The sequence below is a fragment of the Anser brachyrhynchus genome (assembly GCF_964034855.1).
Source record: "Anser brachyrhynchus genome assembly, chromosome: 19".
In the NCBI taxonomy this organism is placed as follows: Eukaryota; Metazoa; Chordata; class Aves; order Anseriformes; family Anatidae; genus Anser; species Anser brachyrhynchus.
This window is the reverse complement of record NC_137712.1, coordinates 3,458,826-3,479,267: the sequence shown is the minus strand read 5'-3', so window position 1 is coordinate 3,479,267 and position 20,442 is coordinate 3,458,826. Positions and strand designations below refer to the sequence as shown.

Below are 20,442 nucleotides of genomic sequence, written 5' to 3'. Positions count from 1 at the left end.
TGGGAACGTCTCCATCCCGTCCCGATGGAGCTGCGTCAATCCGGGCCAGGTGGTAGGTGGCAGGAAGGAGGCTGGGGGGGGGACAGTGACGTGCAGGCAGTGAGCAAGCGTGTCCCACGTGCCCTCCGCGTTCCTAGTCCCCAGCTGGGGCTGGGCTGGCCTCTGTCCCATCCCTTTGCGTGGCTGGGGGACGTGTGTGTGGGCAACACCAGGGCTGGACCCGCTGCATCGTAACGTGCACGTCCTCTCCCATCCAGATCCGTGCCACAACGGCGGCTCCTGCTCGGACAGCGTGGGCACATTCTTCTGCGAGTGCCTGGCCGGCTTCCGCGGCCCCAAGTGCGAGGAGGACATCAACGAGTGCGCCAGCAACCCCTGCAAGAATGGGGCCAACTGCACCGACTGCGTCAACAGCTACACCTGCACCTGCCCCTCCGGCTTCAGTGGCATCCACTGCGAGAACAACACTCCCGACTGCACCGAGAGGTACTGCCCTGTGCGACAGGGTCCCCGTGCTGCCCTATGGCCCCACACGAGCCCTGTGGGTCTGCGGGGGCTTTGGGGCTGGGGTCTGGCACGGAGCACGTCAGCCAGCGGCACTGGCTCACACGGATGCGGCGTTTGTGTTCCCAGCTCCTGCTTCAACGGTGGGACCTGCGTGGATGGCATCAACACGTTCACCTGCCTCTGTCCGGCCGGCTTCACGGGCAGCTACTGCGAGCACAACATCAACGAGTGCGACTCCAAGCCGTGCCTCAACGGGGGCACCTGTCAGGACAGCTACGGGACGTACAAGTGCACGTGTCCCCAGGGATACACCGGGCTCAACTGCCAGGTAGAGGAGGCTTGGGCGGTCATGGGCACTGCCCCCGGTCCTGTCAATGCATGCCAACCGGGGGGATTTCGGGGGTCTCTGTGGTCTCTGCCCTGGGTGCAGGGCTGGGTCTGTGTCCTGTAGAAGCCCCCCTGGGTCCTGACTCCATCCCCTGCTGTCCCCTCCCAGAACCTGGTGCGTTGGTGCGACTCCTCGCCCTGCAAGAACGGGGGGAAGTGCTGGCAGACCAACAACCTGTACCGCTGCGAGTGCAACAGCGGCTGGACCGGGCTCTACTGCGACGTCCCCAGCGTCTCCTGCGAGGTGGCTGCAAAGCAGCAAGGTGCGTCCCTGCCGTCGTTCCCTGCAGCCGTCTGTGGTCTCACAGGGCTGGGGGGTCCCCAAGGCCTCCCGTGCTGGGCTCCAAGCGGGGTCTCTCAGTGGGGACCACACTCAGGTCTCTTGGTGGGGACCTTTGCACAGTGCAGAGCGATCTCAGGGTTTGCTGTCATGTGCACCCACCGCCCTGGGGCTGTATTTCCTGGTGGGGGACACAGTGCAAAGGGTGGCCAGGATTTGGCCCTGCAGTGTCTGGGTGTCGCTGAGGTCCCCGCGTCTCTCGGTGCTCTCCCCGGCAGGTATCGACGTCGCACACCTCTGCAGGAACTCGGGGCTCTGCGTGGACACCGGCAACACTCACTTCTGCCGCTGCCAGGCCGGCTACACCGGCAGCTACTGCGAGGAGCAGGTAGACGAGTGCTCCCCAAACCCCTGCCAGAACGGAGCCACCTGCACGGATTACCTGGGAGGCTACTCCTGCGAGGTGGGTGCTGTCCTCATGCGGTGCCGTGGGGCAGGGCGAGGGCAGCGAGGGCTGTGTTGGGCCCTTTCTGGGGGTTGTGGTAGCGCCAGGGGCAGGAACAGAGCAGCCGTTCGTATGTCCCAGGCACCGTGTGGCAACTGGGTGAACATCTCTGACAGCTCCCCTCTTCCCTCCTTGTAGTGCGTGGCTGGTTATCATGGAGTTAACTGCTCGGAGGAGATCAATGAGTGCTTGTCCCACCCGTGCCAGAATGGAGGAACCTGCATCGATCTCATCAATACCTACAAATGCTCCTGCCCCAGAGGAACCCAAGGTAAATTAATTCCCCAGGCTGGGGCATTAGCGGGTTGAATGCAGATATCCTCGGTATCTGCTCATTAGCTGCTCAGGCTAGCAGAAGCAAACGCAACGATAGAGGATTGTGTTTGCTCGCGAGCTTAGCCATCAAGGCCACGCAACCTTGGACACGAGCTGCACGGTGCTGCGTGCTTCCTGCCAGAGCGGTGGCTCAGACTGCCATTGAGTTGGTCAGGCTCAGCCCCTTTGCAGGGAAGGTTCGCACGAGGGACCACCGGGCACCCCGATACTGTTTGATGAGCTGTGTGGGTTGTTCCCCCATTTCTCTAGGGGTGCACTGTGAAATCAATGTGGATGACTGCAGCCCTTTCTTTGATCCTGTCACCCTGGGGCCCAAGTGCTTTAACAATGGCAAGTGCACGGATCGGGTAGGTGGCTACAGCTGCATCTGCCCCCCTGGCTTTGTAGGGGAGCGCTGCGAGGGAGACGTCAACGAGTGCCTGTCCAACCCCTGCGACGCGCGCGGCACCCAGAACTGCGTGCAGCGGGTCAATGACTACAAATGCGAGTGCCGGCCTGGCTACGCAGGTGAGCGCCGCGTCCTTCCCGCTCCCTGCGGCGCCTGGCCACCCCGAGCACCTCGCACGCCTCCCTCCGCCCCTTACACCCTCCTCTCTCCCTCTGCAGGGCGTCGCTGCGACACCGTGGTGGACGGCTGCAAGGGCAAGCCCTGCAGGAATGGGGGAACGTGCGCTGTGGCCAGCAACACCGGCCGCGGCTTCATCTGCAAGTGCCCCCCGGTAGGTACCTGCTGCTCTCCAGCTCCCAGCACGGGGCGTTGCACGGGCCCTGCAGGTCGCAGAGAGGAGGAATATCCGTGCATTTGTACCTTCCTTACCCCCACGGGGATATGGTGCCTGTCAGGGAGGAGGAGGAGGAGGCTCACCCTGTGACACCCAGCTCTGTAGGACAGGCTCCTTGCCATCTTGTTGGTGGACGATGAATTTTCCGTGTTGCACCACATAAAGGTGGAGCAGGCAGCTGTGGAGAAGAGCTCTCTGTTTTCAGGGGGATGCTCTAACGGGGTTCACATCCTAGATTATCCCTGCCCGTCACTAGTTTCAGGGGAAGCGCCAGCGCCGTGCCCTGGCCAGGTCTATCTGATCACCCCTGCGTTTGCGCTCAGTTTCCCAGAACACGCACGTGGTTTAGGACACAGGGCAGCGTCGCTTTATTCTGACTCCCTCTGTGCTGTCACCTGCCCAGGGCTTCGTGGGTGCCACCTGTGAGAACGACTCCCGCACCTGCGGGAACTTGCACTGCCTGAACGGCGGCACCTGCATCTCCATCCACAAGAGCTCCAAGTGCATGTGCGCCCCGGCCTTCACGGGGCCCGAGTGCCAGTACCCGGCCAGCAGCCCCTGCACCTCCAACCCCTGCTACAACGGGGGCACCTGCGAGTTCCTCAGCGACGCTCCCCCCTATTACCACTGCAACTGCCCTGCCAACTTCAACGGCCTCAACTGCCACATCCTCGACTTCGATTTCCAAGGCGGGTTCGGGCAGGACATCATCCCACCCAAAATTGAGGAGAAGTGCGAGATCGCGGTTTGCGCCGGGTATGCCGGCAACAAGATCTGCGACGGCAAGTGCAACAACCACGCCTGCGGCTGGGACGGGGGCGACTGCTCCCTCAACTTCAACGACCCCTGGAAGAACTGCTCGCAGTCGCTGCAGTGCTGGAAGTACTTCAACGACGGCAAGTGCGACTCTCAGTGCAATAACGCGGGCTGCCTGTACGATGGGTTCGACTGCCAGAAGTACGAAGGGCAGTGCAAGTAAGTGACACTCTTGCTCATTGACCCTCTTGCTTTAAAGCCCCGATCTCTCAGATCTTCTGGTGGTATCTGCTAAAGTTCCTCAGTGCAGACCTGTTGTTGGCTCTCTTCGTTCTCTTCTCCTGCACATGGGGCTGTATCTCAAGCGACCACGCTTCCCCATGGTCTTACAGAGTTTTATGTATGCTTTGAAGCTTTCTGTGCTTGGCTTCCCTGCCCTGGCCTGTATCATGCCACAAAAGTGAATTTTGCAGCTTGCAGTAGTGTCACAGTCAGTTTCAGTGTAGTAAGAGCTCAGATGGAAGACCAACCACAAAACACGGTATGAACATCCAGGCATTTACCAAACGTTGTCTTTGGCAACAGCAGGAACTTGATCCCAGATTTCTGGACAAATGCTGGTCTGAGCAACTATTCCATGTCCCCATGTCTTTTCTGAGTCACTGTAATTTGTCCTCGTTTTCTGGCATCTAAATTGTGACTTACAATTTCACAGCTGCTGTCTTTCACCCCAGATGTGGATGCTTTGCAGTCTTGCGTAGAACAGATCCCTTCTTTGTAAATTGCTTTCATGTTCATTAGGATAAAAAGTGTTGACCCAAAAGAGAGGTCTTTGTGAAGCACGAGTTATTTTCTTAGCAGACAGGTAATATGCACGATACTTAGCCTAATTTATTCTTCTGCCTCTCTTTTTCTTCTGCCCAGCCCTCTGTATGATCAGTACTGCAAGGACCACTTCTCAGATGGTCACTGTGACCAGGGCTGCAATAATTTTGAGTGCGAATGGGATGGTCTGGACTGTGCAAACAATATGCCGGAGAAGCTTGCAGACGGCACCCTGGTGGTGGTGGTGCTGATCACCCCCGAGAACCTGAAGAACAACTCCTTCAATTTCCTGCGGGAGCTGAGCCGCGTGCTGCACACCAACGTCGTCTTCAAGAAGAACTCCAAGGGAGAGTATATGATCTTCCCCTACTATGGCAACGAGGAGGAGCTGAAAAAGCATTACATCAAGAGGTCAACAGAGGACTGGTCGGATATGTCCAGTGCTGTCATCAACAAAGTAAAGACCAGCCTCTACTCCCGGGCTGGCAGGAGGCAAAAGAGAGAGCTCGATCAGATGGACATCAGAGGGTAAGGGGGACCAGTGGGTTCCTTTTCGCCGAGCAGCGTTTGTTTTGTGTGTTGATAATAGTAACACGCTATAAAGAAGAGGATGTAGGCCAGATAATTGTATTTAGATGTTGCTTTCTGTGTGAATAGAAACCGGATTTTGCTCTCATGTGGGAAAAGCGAGCGATCGCTCAGGAATCGCTGATACAATGCTGCGCCGACTCTCACGGTTGAGGGAGCCTTGTGCATTGTTGGGAGCCGGGCTGGGCTGGGTGGGACCTGGAAGCCGAGGCTGGCCTGACCGTCTGTCTGACTGCAGGAAGTCATTAAGCTAAGCCTCAGTTTCTCCCTGGGAAATGCTTCCTAGAGCTTTGTTGTAAAGCTCAATCGCTGCAAACTGTGTTTGGAGATCTCTGGTATAAACATATAGATCTAACCCTCTCCCTCTCTGCGGGCTCAATCAAAAGTCACCAAAACCAAAGGAGTTCGAGCAGCGAAACTGATGTGAAAGGTTTTAAGGCTCCCAAGCAGCATGATTTAAGACACTCTGGTGTCTGGGTAGTCTTAAAGCATTGTGAAGCAGAGACTCCCCTGCATTCCCGTGGATAAGGAGTCAGGCTTTGTCGTGTTCATTGAGATAAATCCAATAGACCACCGGTGTGAGCCACAGAGAAGCGGGGAAATGGGTTCCCACCTTCTAATTCCCACTGATGGGGGGTTAAGGAGGGGAGGGAGACTGATCTTGCCTGCCTTTGCAGCGTGATCATCGCACCTCATTTCTCATTGACTCTTCTCGCAGATCCATCGTCTACTTGGAAATTGATAACCGTCAGTGCATCCAGTCGTCTTCCCAGTGCTTCCAGAGTGCAACCGACGTGGCGGCGTTCCTGGGTGCCTTGGCCTCCCTTGGCAACCTGAACATACCCTACAAAATAGAAGCCGTTAAAAGTAAGCAGGGCTGGTCGGCTGGGGGAGAGAGCACTGAAACCTCCCAGTCTCATCCGTGTTTCGTTCTCTGTCGGCTGACTCAGATGCCGCAGTTGAGCACAGCCTGGTTTTGAAACCTTGCACCTTGTTTTTAAGTCTGTTTTTAAAAATGATACAAAAAACTGTTTATTTTTGCTTATTCCTGGTTTATTTCAAAATCATTATCACTATAAAAGTTTAAAAAAAACACAGCCCAACCAGCTCCAATCAATCAGTGACATGCAAGGAGTTGAAGTTTGTATCTTGAAAATCCCCCCTAAATCCTTTTGTCTTAACAGCTCAATGCGAGCGCAATGATTTGAAGTTTGCTAATCCTTTTCCTTAAAGGAGAAAAAAGTAAAGCTGTCTCCTGATGCAGGCTGGCTTGTGCAGCGGAGAATTTGCCGATAGTTTGCAATTCTGATTAATAGCGTATAAAATGACCTTATTTTGGGGGGGCTGATTTAGATCAGCCTTAGGTACCTTTATTAACTAATTTTGCTTCATTTCCACTCTGTCACTGGTTTGCTATGCAGCTTAATGTCTCAGCGTCTCCTTGTGCCCCACTGTTTTTCAGGTGAAACGGCTGAACCCACGAGGAACTCCCAGCTGTATCCTATGTACGTGGTGGTAGCTGTGCTGGTCCTGCTTGCTTTCATCGGAGTGGGAGTACTGGTATCTCGTAAGCGGCGCAGGGAGCATGGGCAGCTTTGGTTCCCAGAGGGCTTCAAAGTGACAGAGTCAAGCAAGAAGAAGCGACGAGAGCCGCTTGGGGAGGATTCTGTTGGACTGAAGTGAGTAATTTGCGTGTTAGCCTGTTAAACACAGCGGAGTGGGGCTGTCTGGGGGCTCTTCTGGAGAATCCCATCAGAGTTTTGTCCTCTAGTGCATCCTAGCAGAGTAGTTGGGAGGAGAAAAATTGGGTTTCGTATTGTTCTGCGTGGGGAAAATCACGTTCTAGTTTGGAGGAGGTTTTTAAACGATTCTTGATCCATTTGCACTTGGTAAAATATGAAAGGCACCTTGAGGGGAACTTCCTGAAAATCTTCTTTTGATTCTTCTTCTGTGCATGTGTATAAATAAGCACAGCCCATCCCGTACCAGTTCCTGCGGAGGAGCTAATTTTTTGCATGGTTTTGTTTTTAAAGACCCCTCAAAAACGCTTCAGATGGCACACTGATGGATGACAACCAAAATGAGTGGGGTGATGAGGAGACCTTGGACACCAAGAAGTTCAGGGTAAGCTACCTGCAGGATTTCCTTTCTGTGCTGCAAGTAGTCACTCGCTCGGCTGTGGCACGGAAGGGCAGAGCACTGGGAAAGCAGCAGGACGGATTCCCCTTCGGGGCCCGGTCTGTGCTGCTCACCATGTCTGAAGGCTGCTTTCCAAACCTGCGTGTATGGCGAACGCGCCGTTGGGGCTTGCAGAATTTTCTGTGTTGCAGCTCAGCTCCCCCCTCCCACACCTGCCTCGTGTGTTTTTCGTGGTGCTCATCCCCTTTTGTCCTCCCGCAGTTTGAGGAGCAGGCGATGCTGCCCGATTCAGATGATCAGACGGACCACAGGCAGTGGACCCAACAGCACCTGGATGCCGCCGACCTCCGCATATCCTCCATGGCACCTACTCCACCGCAGGGTGAAATCGATGCAGACTGCATGGATGTCAACGTGAGAGGTCCCGGTAAGGCGGATTCCTTGCCTTTGCTGCGCTGCTCCTCGGCTAATCCGAAATCCTCGCTGGCTGCCTGCAGATGGGCAGTCCCAGACAGACCTGCCCAGCTCTGTTCCTAATGCTACTGTCCCTGCCCTCTCAGCCCCATGTCACAGTCACTGCTCACCACTCTGCATCACGCGATTGCTGTTCTGCATGAGAGAGGGACCCTGACAAATTTTGCTTTCCATAAGATCTCTTTATTTGATCAGAGAGGGAAACTAGAGAATACAGGAAAAGTGCCTATTAAATCCTCCAGCTTCCCTCCCTGCCACTCCAAGATTCCTCTCCTCCCACCAAACTGCACATTTAATGGTTTTCCTTTCAGGTTTTTAACTATGTTAATAGTTACTAGACTTTTAAATTATTTCAAACATTTGGTCTTCCTCACCTCTGTGAAATTGTCCTCTCAAATACCGAAAATATTTAAGGCTGCACTGTAGTGCGCTAAAGTTTGCTTTGAGCAACCTCCCGTAGAAATTGCACCTTGCACGTTGCAGTGTGCAGGCTAGCAGATGAAACAGGAAAACCAGCGAGCGGTGAGATAACCACTAAGGAATTTCACATCCATATCAGAGGAAGGATATTCATGTTTGATGTGCAGAGCCAGTCAGGAACTCGGTCTTTATGCACCCATGAGAATAAGCATCTCTTGCAGGCAGAACATCTCGCTGAGCCGCCTGCATTACAGAAAGGTACAAAAAAAGCCTTTTTTTTTCCCCCCTGTGCTTTCCAGATGGCTTCACCCCCCTCATGATCGCCTCGTGCAGCGGAGGTGGGCTGGAGACTGGCAACAGCGAAGAGGAGGACGATGCCCCCGCCGTCATCTCGGACTTCATTTACCAAGGCGCCAGCCTGCACAACCAGACTGACCGCACGGGCGAGACCGCGCTGCACCTGGCCGCCCGCTACTCCCGCTCCGACGCTGCCAAGCGCCTGCTGGAAGCCAGCGCCGACGCGAACATCCAGGATAACATGGGCAGGACTCCTCTCCACGCGGCCGTCTCCGCCGACGCCCAAGGAGTCTTCCAGGTAACCGATCCCTTCTCCTTCGCCGCCGGTTTTCTGCAGAAGGTACTCGTGCTGCACGTCGGGTCGGTCACAAGGCCGATCTTATCCCGGTGTCGCCAGTTTGTCCCAGCAGGGTGTGTGGTGGAAGTCTGGATAACCAGAGCCACCCGAATCCCACGAGGCAGCAATCCTGGGCTGCCCTCCTGATGTGCGCCCAGGGCAGGGAAGGGACGGGAGGGACCAGCCCATGGGAAGGGGCTTTTGGGTTCTGAGCTGTGGGTGTCTCTGCTGTCTGTCCTGCCTGACGTTTGTGCTTCCCGTGCTTCGATCCTGGTCCCGGCAGATCCTTATCAGGAACAGGGCAACCGATCTGGACGCCCGCATGCACGACGGGACCACCCCTCTGATCCTGGCTGCTCGCCTGGCTGTGGAGGGCATGCTGGAGGATCTCATCAACTGCCACGCAGACGTCAACGCCGTGGATGATCTAGGTACTGCAGGCGACTGAAACACGGGCTCGAAGAAAAGGGCTGTTTTCTGGTCCTCTAACCTCTCGCTAATGCTCGGTGTGTTTCCTGGCCTTCCTCTGTAGGCAAGTCAGCACTGCACTGGGCAGCGGCCGTGAATAACATTGAAGCTGCAGTCGTCCTTCTGAAGAACGGTGCCAACAAGGACATGCAGAACAATAAGGTAGGGGGCTTATTGTGTTGTTCTGCTGTGACTCGAGGAGTGGTATTCAGCTCGAGGAAGCAATGTGGGGTTTGGTGTTACGGGTGATGCCGATGGCCTGTGCAGCGCTTGGTAAGGGGTTTGATACGGTGTTAGTGCGGCCATCTCCCTGCGTGTTCTGGGGCACTCATGGGGCTCCTGGTTTGGTACCAGTACAAGGCCGTGGCTCAGCAGCATAAAAACAGGCAGCGGCAAAGCCTCACCAGAGGAGGGGCAGTTACAGCCTCTGCACCCAGCTGCGTGGTGCTGGGCGAGGAGCTCAGGGAAGCGTTAGCCAGGAAAATCTGAACACGAACCTAATCATCTCTGCTGGGTTTCTAGGAGGAGACCCCGCTGTTCCTCGCGGCCAGAGAGGGGAGCTACGAAACGGCCAAAGTCCTCCTGGACCATTTTGCGAACCGCGACATCACGGACCACATGGACCGGCTCCCGCGGGACATCGCGCAGGAGCGCATGCACCACGACATCGTGAGGCTGCTGGACGAGTACAACCTGGTGCGGAGCCCGCCGCTGCACAACGGCCCTCTGGGGGCACCCACGCTGTCCCCGCCGCTCTGCTCCCCCAACAGCTACATCGGCAACCTGAAACCCGCCGTCCAGGGCAAGAAGGCCAGGAAGCCGAGTACCAAGGGCCTGAGCTGCAACGGCAAGGATGCCAAAGACCTGAAAGCCCGGAGGAAAAAGTCACAAGATGGAAAAGGCTGTCTGCTTGACAACTCCAGCGTGCTGTCCCCAGTGGACTCCCTGGAGTCGCCCCACGGGTACCTGTCAGATGTCGCCTCTCCTCCGCTGATGACCTCTCCGTTTCAGCAGTCCCCTTCCATGCCTCTGAATCACCTGCCGGGCATGCCCGATGCCCACATGAGCATCAACCACCTCAACATGGCGGGGAAGCAGGATATGGCCATGGGAAACTCCAGCAGGATGGCCTTCGATTCGGTGCCGCCACGTCTCTCGCACCTCCCCGTCTCCAGCCCCAGCACAGCCATGAGCAACGCCCCGATGAATTTCTCCGTCGGCGGAGCCGCCGGCCTGAACGGGCAGTGCGACTGGCTGAGCAGGCTGCAGACGGGCATGGTGCAGAATCAGTACAACCCCCTGAGGGGCAACATGCAGCCGGGGGCGCACCAGCAGACGCAGAACCTGCAGCACGGCATGATGACCTCCCTGCACAACGGCTTGCCCACCACCAGCTTGTCGCAGATGATGAGCTACCAGGCCATGCCCAACACCCGGCTGGCCTCCCAGCCTCACCTGATGCAGAGCCAGCAGCTGCAGCAGCTCCAGCAGCAGCAGCTGCAGCAGCCCGGCATGCAGCCGCAGCAGCCCCCGCAGCAACCCGCGCAGCCGCCGCCGCAGCAGCCGCAGCAGCACCACAGCGCCGGCTCCAACGCCAGCGGCCACATCGGCCAAAATTTCCTCGGTACCGAGCTGAGCCAGCCCGACCTGCAGCCGGTGAGCGGCAGCACCATGGCGGTGCACACCATCCTGCCGCAAGATTCGCAGCTGCTGCCCACGTCCCTGCCGTCCTCCCTCGCGCAGCCCATGACCACCACGCAGTTTCTAACGCCGCCCTCCCAGCACAGTTATTCCTCCCCCTTGGACAACACCCCCAGCCACCAGCTCCAGGTGCCCGACCACCCCTTCCTAACGCCGTCTCCGGAGTCGCCGGACCAGTGGTCGAGCTCGTCTCCTCACTCCAACGTGTCCGACTGGTCCGAGGGCATCTCCAGCCCCCCGACCAGCATGCAGTCGCAGATGGGACACATCCCCGAAGCCTTCAAGTGAGACGCCGGCTTTCAGAGACGCTGCCGCGCGGGGGGAGCTGGAGGGAGATCTTTTTTTCACAGGACGTTGGATGCTTTTATTAAAGGATCCTTTTTAAATATGTTTTTATACGAGAATAAAAAGACAAATTAATTCTTTTTTTTTTTTTTAGTATTTATTTATGTACTTTTTATTTTACATGAAAACACTGCCTTCTTATTTATATGTTCTATTGTTAAGAACTCAATGTGAGACACCAGTTGTGTTTCAAGAAATCAAGAAACTAGGTGTTTATAGGACATTCTCTTTTGATTGGGGGGTTCGTTGTGCTGTTTTGAGAGAAAATGTTTATGTAAAGCTATAAGCAACCATTTGGGATTCTGAAATGCCATTAATTTATTTTTTTGCTCTTTCAAGTCAGAAAGAGATGTAAAAAAGAAAAGAATTGACTAAAAATACCACTCCTTTTGGGGAAAAAAAAATTAAGCATGGACAGATTTTTGAAATGTACTTTAAAATGTTTCCTTTGCTGTTCTATCTGAGAGGACATTTTATGGTACCAGTCATGAATCTTTGTTTAAATTTCAGTATTATATAGTTGTATATTTGCCTTGGTAATAGAAATTTTTGTTCTCTCTCTTTTTATATATATATATAAAAATATATTTAAATGATTTTTATGATCTAAAAAATAAATAAATCAGGATTATGGACCTGTAAGAACAGGATCTAAGCTTAAAAAAAAAAACAAAACAACAACAACCTTACATAACACGAACACTGTTCCCCACCAAAAAGAAGAGTATCTGCCAAACTTTCTAAGACAGCAAACCCATAACTATGGAGTATATACCAAACCCATAGCTGTGGAGTTTATACACAAAGGAGACTTAATTTTACTTTGAATATCTTTATTGTGTTTTTTTTTCTTGTTGATGTTTTTGTGTTTGCATTTGAGGAACTGTTTAAGAAATAAATGCCAATATAAACTTGTAAACCGCATCCTTATTTTAAGGATGGCCTGCCTGTTTTAAAGAAGGCGTGTCGATTAATGCAGACAACCTGAGCGAGACTGCGAAGCATTACAACGCTGCCACCACCGCGTGCTCGCCCGTGCCCCCGGCTCCCTGGCTGGGTGTTGGGCGAGGGGCACGGCCGGGTTTCGTGGGATGCCGGGCTGTCGAAGCAGGGGGCGAGGACAGCACAGCTGAGCCTGTGCTTTGAAACGTTAACATTTTGTTCTTGTTAGTCTGGAGTGATGCATCTTTTTTTATATTGATGTGCACTCGTTCTGTGTATCATGTAAAATATAGTATAAGCCTGTGGCAGATTTAATGTTTGTAAATATGTTTTTTTTTAAGAAAAGGTGGATTTTGTTTCAAAAATCTAAATGAGCAAGTCTTAAATATATCATAAATATATCACCTTATAGAGGTGTTGGAATATCACTCGCTCGGGTGCGAAGGCAAGCAAACACCCTCCGACTAGACATGTATGGGACAGGCAAATAGAGTGCAGTTAATCCAGAAAACCTAAGAAAAAGGTTCCTTTTCCTCATTCCTTTTTATTAGAACGCCAAATAAAATGGATATTTCTCAAGGCACAAAGCTTTGTTGAGCACTCATCTTAGCAACATTTCAGACCACAGTTATTGTGACATCCCTAAAATGAGTGATAAAAACATCACGTGGTGTTGAATCTTCCTATGTTTTATAAACTAGAGTGTAGTTTAAGAAAAGATATCTTCTGTAATAAAGTTATCTACATGCAAAGTTGTAGTTTGCAAAAATGATGTATTTTTTTTGGTTAACTGATTTGCAATAAATGGTGCTTCTCAGCATCTAGATTTTACTAAAACTGGAACTTAGTGTTTTTGTTACCAATCGACTGAAACCTGGGCTTGACACCCGCTGTCCTTCAGTACTGCAGGGCTGCCTCGGCACAAAGAACTGGCGCTTTCCTAATGTCGTTCTCCTAGACACAGCTCAGAGAGGGCCTTTGGTCAACGAAGCTTTCTCCTTACCTTGTGCCAAACTCTCACAGACGCTGGATGTGCGGTGTGAGCAGGGCAGGAGGGGCTCTGCAAGGCGTTCGGCCTCCAGGTCCTTTGCGGTGCTGTGCGTGCCTCGATGTCCGCTGCTGCCTCTGCCGTGAGGTCGGGATCCCAATGGGCTAACACTGAAAATGTTTTTCATGTGTCTTTCACATCCATGCCAAGCACTCCTCTGTTGCTTAAAAACATTGTCTCCTGATCGCTAGCAGCAGATTGTTAGGATAACTCCCCAGCTGATGGGAGAAGGGTAAAGCACGGCCACATGCCTTTAATTATTTGGGGTCTCTAGAAACACAGCCCTCTTGGAGTGGTGATAAGAATTATGTATCGTGCTTCCTACTTCACACACAGCTGAGCATGTGGCAGAGCTCTCAAATGTGGTTGCTTGCACAGACACAGACTGGAGGCGTCTGAGGGGAAGCAGCACCAGAGCGCGAGTCCCACTCCTGTGCACAAAGCCCGTCACGCAGCAGCACTGAGCTTGCTGCACTCGGATCTTCAAGGCAATTTATTTCAATCCTTTCTCTTTCCCACAGGGAGTCTGTATTCCAAATGCAACTGCAAAGTCCCCAAATACCCGGACATAAATAGCCGAGCCGCGGACCTCCTCCCAGGCCAGATAAGCCCGGTACCCCTGGAATGCTGCTGGTATTTTCCACTCGGCGGCCGGGGAGGAAGCGGGCATGTGTGTACACGTACCGAATGCCCAGCCCCAGTTGGATTCGGGGCCTTCAGACAGTTGCTGTACAACAGCTCAGAAGCCCCAGCAGAGCACTTTTTGCCCTGGTGTCCCCTGCCAGACTGCAGAAGCTACAGCAGCTGCTGCAGCAAATGCTCGTGGCCCCCAGCACCTATCCGTATCACTCAATGCAGGCTTCAGTGAGCTTGGGTTTCTTTGCCAGTCCCAGGCACCCCACAGCATTTTTGCACACCATCCAGCACCAGTGAATTTTGGATTTAAGGGGGGCGATTTGTCAGCCTGCACTCCGTGCAAACGTTGTGGAAAGGAGTATTTTTACTGAGAATCCCTTTTCCCCCAGTTTACCAGCAAGGGCTTTGTTACCACTAGGGATACCCTGGCGATGGTTTTTGTGAGACATGCTCTTTCCGCCAGCTGTGTCTCGTTGCCTCCCATCTGGGAAATGCTAGAAGGGTGCTGTCGGCCTTCACCACAGTTTTAACATGTGGTGTCCATGAAACCTGGCTGCATGCTCGCATGCAGCCCGTCCTGCCAGGCTTCTCCCCCACGTACACGTCCCAGAGCTCGTGCCCACCGCCATCAGCAAGCGTGGCAGGCCTCGGGGTTGGCAGCAAGACCGGGGCACATGAGGCATTAGTAAGGCTTTCTCCTGCCCTCGCTCCTGTCTGCATGTAACACTCCGGTCACTCGTGGTCAAGGCGGGAATTTGGCCCGGAACAGGTACGAAAAGGGGCTATGAGGATATGCAAAAGGTGGCATTGCGAGAGGCAGCTGAACACATGGCTCATTTAAAGAAGCGAGGTGGCTGCACAGCCTGTGAAATCTGTGAGGGTCAGTCGGGGGGATGGCACGAGGAAAGAGAAGGCTGACTGCTGCAAATTTTGCTGAAAGGGACAAAAGGAAAAGGTCTGCATTGGCACGTGAATATATACGAATAAATTGGCCACAAAATAAAACTAGAAGTCAGAGAAGGCTTCCACAGAGAACGTTTTTCTCCCCCCACACTTAGGGCTTTCCCACAAAATCTCTTTCCAGGAGGCTTTGCATTTCTCCAGCCCCCTCCAACAATTGTCTGACCACAATCTCAAGCCCTTGTGTCGGTAAGGATGCCAGGAGCTGAATCTCAAGCCCTCATGTCAACAGAAGATGCCGAGAGATGAGTGGGTCGTGGCAGGCACTGTTGTTTTAGGATTCCAGGTGAAAAAGGCTGAGAAGCACTGAAATTATATCCCACGCCAAGGAAAGAGTTCAGAAGTGTTTGCATAAAACAAGATTAGAACCGAGCTATTCCAATGGTACGCATGTTGTTGCTACGAGGGTGCATCTGAACTATTTATTTACATGCTGGAGGGCTTTTTTTTTTAAAAAAAAAAATCTTTGTTTTCATTATTCCTGCTCAATTAGATGGGACATTTAGAAATTGCTACTCTGTATTGCTTTTACCTCCAGGCTATTGGTGTTTGCTCAGCCAGTTGCTAACAGCTGCTTGAACCCTGATTGCTGAATTGTTACTGCAGCTCAAATCACCCCCTGAAGAATGTACAAAAGGAGCCAAATTCATCTAAGGTGTAGCCTCTCGAATTACACGTCGGTTAGTGTGGTTGGGGTAGCCTGAATAAGCACAGCAACTAAACCAGTAAATAAATAAAACTCAGCTTGTCCGAGTTGGCTAACCTGATACAGATTACCAATACTCATAACAGAAACTCTCCTTTAGACATTGTTCCTGTTTCTAAACTCGGAAGAATCATTTTAATAGGAAGCTCTCTGGGGTGGTGCTGTGTTTACGGTTGCCTGCAACCCGAAGGCCGAGTTATCAGAACGTCACGGCAAAAGGTCAGTCTCGCTTGTGCTGGACCCCAGAAATGCCGATGAAGGGGGACAGAAAGGTGTGTACTGTCCTCTTCCCTTCAACATGCCTTTTTATTTGCAGCCTGTCATTCAAGTCCAGAGCTGGCTGCGTTTGCATAAGTACAGCAAATAAGTTAGGAAGCTTCATGGTAAAAAGGGATTAAATGCCTTAATGTGACAATTCTTTACAGTCACATATTTAACAGGAGAACAGAAAAGGTGAGATCCCATCATTAGTATTGAATTGTGTGTGTAAAAAAGGGTTAGATATATAATGTAATTATCTAGCTATAGATACAGGTGTAGCTGATGATGGTGTTTACAGAATATGTATATATTTTAAAAGTCAATCAGGCTAATTAAAATCGTGGTTCCTCAGATGACACCTGTTGGGGAAAATATCAAGGGGACACCAGGGCTTTATCTGCAATTCATGCCTGTGTAGGGAAATTGTATTTGACAAGCTGGTTTATAAGAATGTTCCTACAAAAGAGGGAGATGAAAGGCACTTTAAAAATCACAGCACTGCCTCTGGTTCCCACACCAGCATCAAAGTGCTGCTTCCCCTGCTTGGACTGGGCTTTGAGGATATTACCCTGCTTTAATGATCAAGCGTGCAGAAACAGCTCTTGCACTGATAATGACCCTTGATTAAGATGTTTGTTTAGGTCATTTGGATTTTCCCCTTCAGGGCCTGTTGTTCGGTGTGGAGTGCGACAATATAGGCACAGTGACCACTGCTTGTGTACAAACTCTGCTAAATGAGACCATTCTCACACGTGAACAATGCCACCCCCCCAAAAAAAGCTTTGTGTTCACGTGAAATAGGCCCTCAGAGCAGCACTGGAACACAAAGAAGAGTCGAGTAAAATCTTTAGACTTGCACATAGCTGTTTGATATTATGCTCCCATCTTATCTGAAATAAAAGAACACTGAACGTGCTTTTTTTTTTGGAGAAGTGCTTTTTAAAGTCTTTTATTTAATGCAGCACAGAGGTGGCTACGTGCAGAAGGGCTGAGCCATGGCATCTGCGACACCACAGACTTCGGACACTTGTCCGCCCGTCCTCCACGCCCCCACACAATTAACATCCCTCCGCATAATTAAGCAACTTCACAAATTAAGCCCACGTTATCCGTGAGGCCGGGGACCTCGAGGAGGTGAAGGACAGAGGCGTTTTCTTGAATTGCCTCTTTCTCCCCCAAAACAGCTTCGGGTGCTTCAGCAGGCCCCAGGCCGGGGGGGGCAGCGTGAGGAAACCCTGGGCAGAGAAGGAGCTGTGTGGGGAAGGAAGGAGGGAAGGAGGAGGGCCAGGAGGAAGGGAAAGAGGGAAGCCAGGAGGGAGGGAGGCCAGGAGGAAGGGCCCGACCGCAGCCCTCTGTCCCGCCCTGGCGGCCGTCTTCAGCACCGCAGCCTCCTGAGAGGGATCACAGCGGGGCCCTGTCCACAGGGGCCGGGCTCGGCTCGGGCTTCACGGAGGAGAAGGAGGAGACCTCCGCGGTCGAGGCCGGGCGGAGCGGGGCCCGAGGGCGGCGAGAAACCGCTGTACTGCCCCAGCCGCGCTGCGAGCCGCCCCAGCCGGGATTCGAACCCGCGACCTCCCGGCCCGCAGCCGCGCTGCGCCTGCGCCGAGCCACAGCGTCGCGGGGCGGAGCCCTCGCGGAGCCGCTTCCGCCCTCATAAACAAGCGCGTGCGCGCGCGCGCGCGCCACCCTGTACACACCGGCGACGTCATCGCGCGTGCGCGGCGCGACACGTCAGCAGCGGCGGCGGCGGCGGAAGCGGGGGCCGGATGTGCCAAGATGGCGGCCGGGGGGGCCGCGGCAGCGCTGAGGGGGGGCGGCGGCGGCGGCGCCCGGCGCTGAGGGGGCTCCGGCGGCGGCTGGCGGCAGGTACCGCGGGGCGGCCGCGGGGGGGGATGTGGGGCCGGGGCGTCGGGAATGGGGGGTTCGGGGGGGGAGCTGGGGGGCCGGGAGGGGGGTTCTCTGCCCGCCGGGGTCCTGCTCGAGGCGGTCGTTACCGGGTATTGCTGGGAGCGAGGCGCTTAAAGCCCGTCTCGTCAGGTGGAGGGCGGTTTTTATTTTCCCTACACCCCGATTACGGAGGTCTGCGTGCTCCGGGGGCAGCGGCTGGCGCTGACTCAGGGGCACGGCCCCCGAAACGCTGGGGTTGGAGCGAGGGGCTCGCGGCGGCCGGCGGAGCCTGGGGAAGGTGCTGGCTGCTTTTATTTCTGCCAGCTGCGAGTCGTATTTTTTGTGGCTTTGGCACTGGGAGGGCTCTCCTCCCAGCACAGCGTTCTCACCTGTAGGTCCCACGTATAAGAAAGCTGGCAGGGAGCGGTGAGCGCTGCTGAAGGCGCAAAATGCCCTCAGCCCCAGGGCCGTCCGCCTGCAGCTCTCTGCAGCGGGAAGATAAAAACAAGTGGCCCAAATGCTGATTTTATACGAGCTGCATATCCCAGCTATTCGTGTCTTTGGCACAGCGGTGCTTTGTTCTATATATTCCTTTCTTTTAGTTAGGAATATCTGAGTACATCTGTTGTTTGGTATAGGCACATGCATGCACAATTGTGTGTACGTACATACAGACACGGGTATAAGCACACTTGAGAATTAATATTAGTGCTCTGTAACCTGTTTTGTGGGCATACTTATTGTTGTTTAAGACTAATTTATTTAGCATAAATACATGGAGATGGTATTAAACAAATTTCCCCCAGTTGTTCCTTCATATAGGTAAGTTCTCACAGGGGAGTTAAAACCCATCATGACCATAGAGCCTGTCAGGTGGGACTTATTGGTGGCCCTGTCTCGAGGGTAGTTCTCGTTGTTTTTCTCCTCTTTGGTAATATTTTCTTGACGTGGTTGGAAGTACCTTCTGCAGTTGTTGTTTCTAGCGACTAATGTTTGGCAGGCTGCTCTGTATTATCCGTTAAACCTTCGGAAAGTTAAGAATTTCCAAAGCAGATAAGGCAGAGAGTTGGATTGTTCTTAGGTTATGTAATTATTACTCATTTACACAAATTAGCGTTTCTGTTAATACTGGAGGCAGGGAGGGTCAGTGTCTAGGAGCTGATACCTCCTGTTTAAACTCCTGCCATGGGCACGTTCGTTTTATTTGCACTTAATTCTTCAAATTCTGCATGCTTTTACTACTGTGTGGTATCTGTTAATATTAACTTCTGCAAGGAGTCTGGTGCCCTCGTATTGAACCTCTGAAACGTGATGTTAGAGGTCTTGTTGTAGGAATGGCAAGGCAGCGCTTAAGCGTAGGACTTTACGCTGACTCTAATTAGCTGATTACTAGCCCAGGCTATTGCAAGAGTGGGGCCAACATTAGCGCTGTGTGTGTGTACATCTGATGGGACGCTGGAAGCAGTGAAGCCCCCATGAGAAATGTGGAAGTGGGCATTTAAGTTACAAAACAGCTGGCTTCTGCGCTCAACGGCTTCACATAATCTTTCTATTAATAACCGAACTGTTCGGTAAATATTGACCTTTTGTTCAGTGAAGTTAGTGCTTTCCAGGAGGGAGCTGTCTCTGCAGGTGGTTTTATTACCTTTTTTTTTTTTCCTTCCCACTTTTCGATGTGTTGCATAAAAGCACTAGGTTATTTAAAGGGAGGGGAGAGGAGTTTTTGCAGTTAAACTAATACACAGAACATGACAGACAATAAGTTGGGATGTCCAGTACAGTTTTAGAGATGTCCCTGGGGTTTCTTAAGCATGTGGAAACTGAGGGAGGTGACCAGGCAGGGTTTTGTTGGTGTCATCTTGGTTGGCAGTAATCGTGCACAGCTGGAAAAACTTCGCCTTGGTGTCAGTGTAGGAGAAATGATTGCACAGCACCAAAACCCTTCTGTAAGTATTCCTTGAGACGAATTCAACAGGCAGCTGTGGTTTTTAAAAAAAAACGAATACAACTGCAAGTAATGCGTGAAACAAACGAAGCTTTCTGTTCAGTGCTTTTCTGTTGAAATCTGCTTCTGGTCCCATTTTAACAAAAGAAAAGTTTTAACGAGTTTGTGAGGTCTAAGCTTAAGAATTGAGGCAGTCAATCAAGGCTACGAAATGTACGAATATGGAGGAGAAATTGAGAGACGCAGTCCCTGCTGACTGATGTTTCTGGTCCCCTGGAAGAGGGGCCTCGATAACACACCAGACTGCTGGGTTCTCAGTGATGAGCAGAAGAGGTTAAGCTGTATGGATTCTGAAAAAGGCTACACAGATTGTGCTGCGCGTGCTGGCCAATGTGCTTTTTACAGGAGTTTTTTCTTTGGAAATCTTCACGGAATGCACACAGTTATGCGACGTTTACTCAATGCGTCTTTTTCTTAAACCCCAAACCAGATTTTTTTTGTTTAAACTTTTCTATAGCGATGAAAATTTTGGCTTGACTAGGAACAAGTGATTTATTACTGTTACTGACAAGATGCTGAATCTTTAAAATGAGAAAATAAAAACAAGACTTGCACAGCTTTTGTCTGTCTTCTGTAAACAGAATTGCATCTGGTATGACAGAACTGGTGGCAGCCTGTATGATACAGACCACGTTCGTTGCATACAATTAGAAAAACAAGAGTATCGCATGTTACGAAAGCCTTGCTGAGCTGGACAAGTAGTGAAGAACTCATTTTGTCAGCTGCCCTCCTCCCCAGGTTGGTAAGGGATGGTAAAATTGAAAAATACACGTTCCTAATTACCGAACTTCATGTGCACTGAATTCCTGGCCGGCGTTGTTTGGAGTTCTTGTTGGCAGAGCTGGGATAC

The 20,442-nt window shown here is 52.3% G+C and overlaps 2 protein-coding genes across 19 annotated transcripts in view; both read left to right on the top strand.

The window, feature by feature from the left end:
* Window positions 1–12,926, top strand: part of NOTCH1 (notch receptor 1) — a 41,075-nt gene extending 28,149 nt beyond the window's left edge. Inside the window, exons 18-34 of one of the 2 annotated variants that reach the window (XM_080561441.1) lie at window positions 258–486; window positions 634–835; window positions 1,004–1,157; window positions 1,453–1,637; window positions 1,818–1,950; window positions 2,403–2,522; window positions 2,622–2,734; window positions 3,201–3,772; window positions 4,478–4,906; window positions 5,685–5,833; window positions 6,429–6,645; window positions 7,000–7,090; window positions 7,367–7,532; window positions 8,299–8,594; window positions 8,917–9,064; window positions 9,166–9,263; window positions 9,624–12,926. In XM_080561441.1, the coding sequence (XP_080417567.1) occupies window positions 258–486; window positions 634–835; window positions 1,004–1,157; window positions 1,453–1,637; window positions 1,818–1,950; window positions 2,403–2,522; window positions 2,622–2,734; window positions 3,201–3,772; window positions 4,478–4,906; window positions 5,685–5,833; window positions 6,429–6,645; window positions 7,000–7,090; window positions 7,367–7,532; window positions 8,299–8,594; window positions 8,917–9,064; window positions 9,166–9,263; window positions 9,624–11,090 (4,769 nt within the window). In that variant the 3' untranslated portion in view covers window positions 11,091–12,926. Of the gene's footprint in view, window positions 1–257; window positions 487–633; window positions 836–1,003; window positions 1,158–1,452; window positions 1,638–1,817; window positions 1,951–2,264; window positions 2,523–2,621; window positions 2,735–3,200; window positions 3,773–4,477; window positions 4,907–5,684; window positions 5,834–6,428; window positions 6,646–6,999; window positions 7,091–7,366; window positions 7,533–8,298; window positions 8,595–8,916; window positions 9,065–9,165; window positions 9,264–9,623 lie in introns of both variants that reach the window. The other variant, XM_080561440.1, reaches the window with a different exon arrangement.
* A 4,457-nt stretch (window positions 12,927–17,383) lies between these two features.
* SEC16A (SEC16 homolog A, endoplasmic reticulum export factor) overlaps window positions 17,384–20,442 on the top strand; it is a 30,328-nt gene continuing 27,269 nt past the window's right edge. For 5 of the 17 annotated variants that reach the window (XM_080561458.1, XM_080561456.1, XM_080561453.1 and 2 more), the window contains exons 1-2: window positions 17,386–17,566; window positions 20,174–20,330. The gene's annotated coding sequence lies outside the window, so the exon portion shown is untranslated. Of the gene's footprint in view, window positions 17,567–20,173; window positions 20,331–20,442 lie in introns of all 17 variants that reach the window. The other 12 variants (XM_080561443.1, XM_080561457.1, XM_080561454.1 and 9 more) reach the window with 7 other exon arrangements.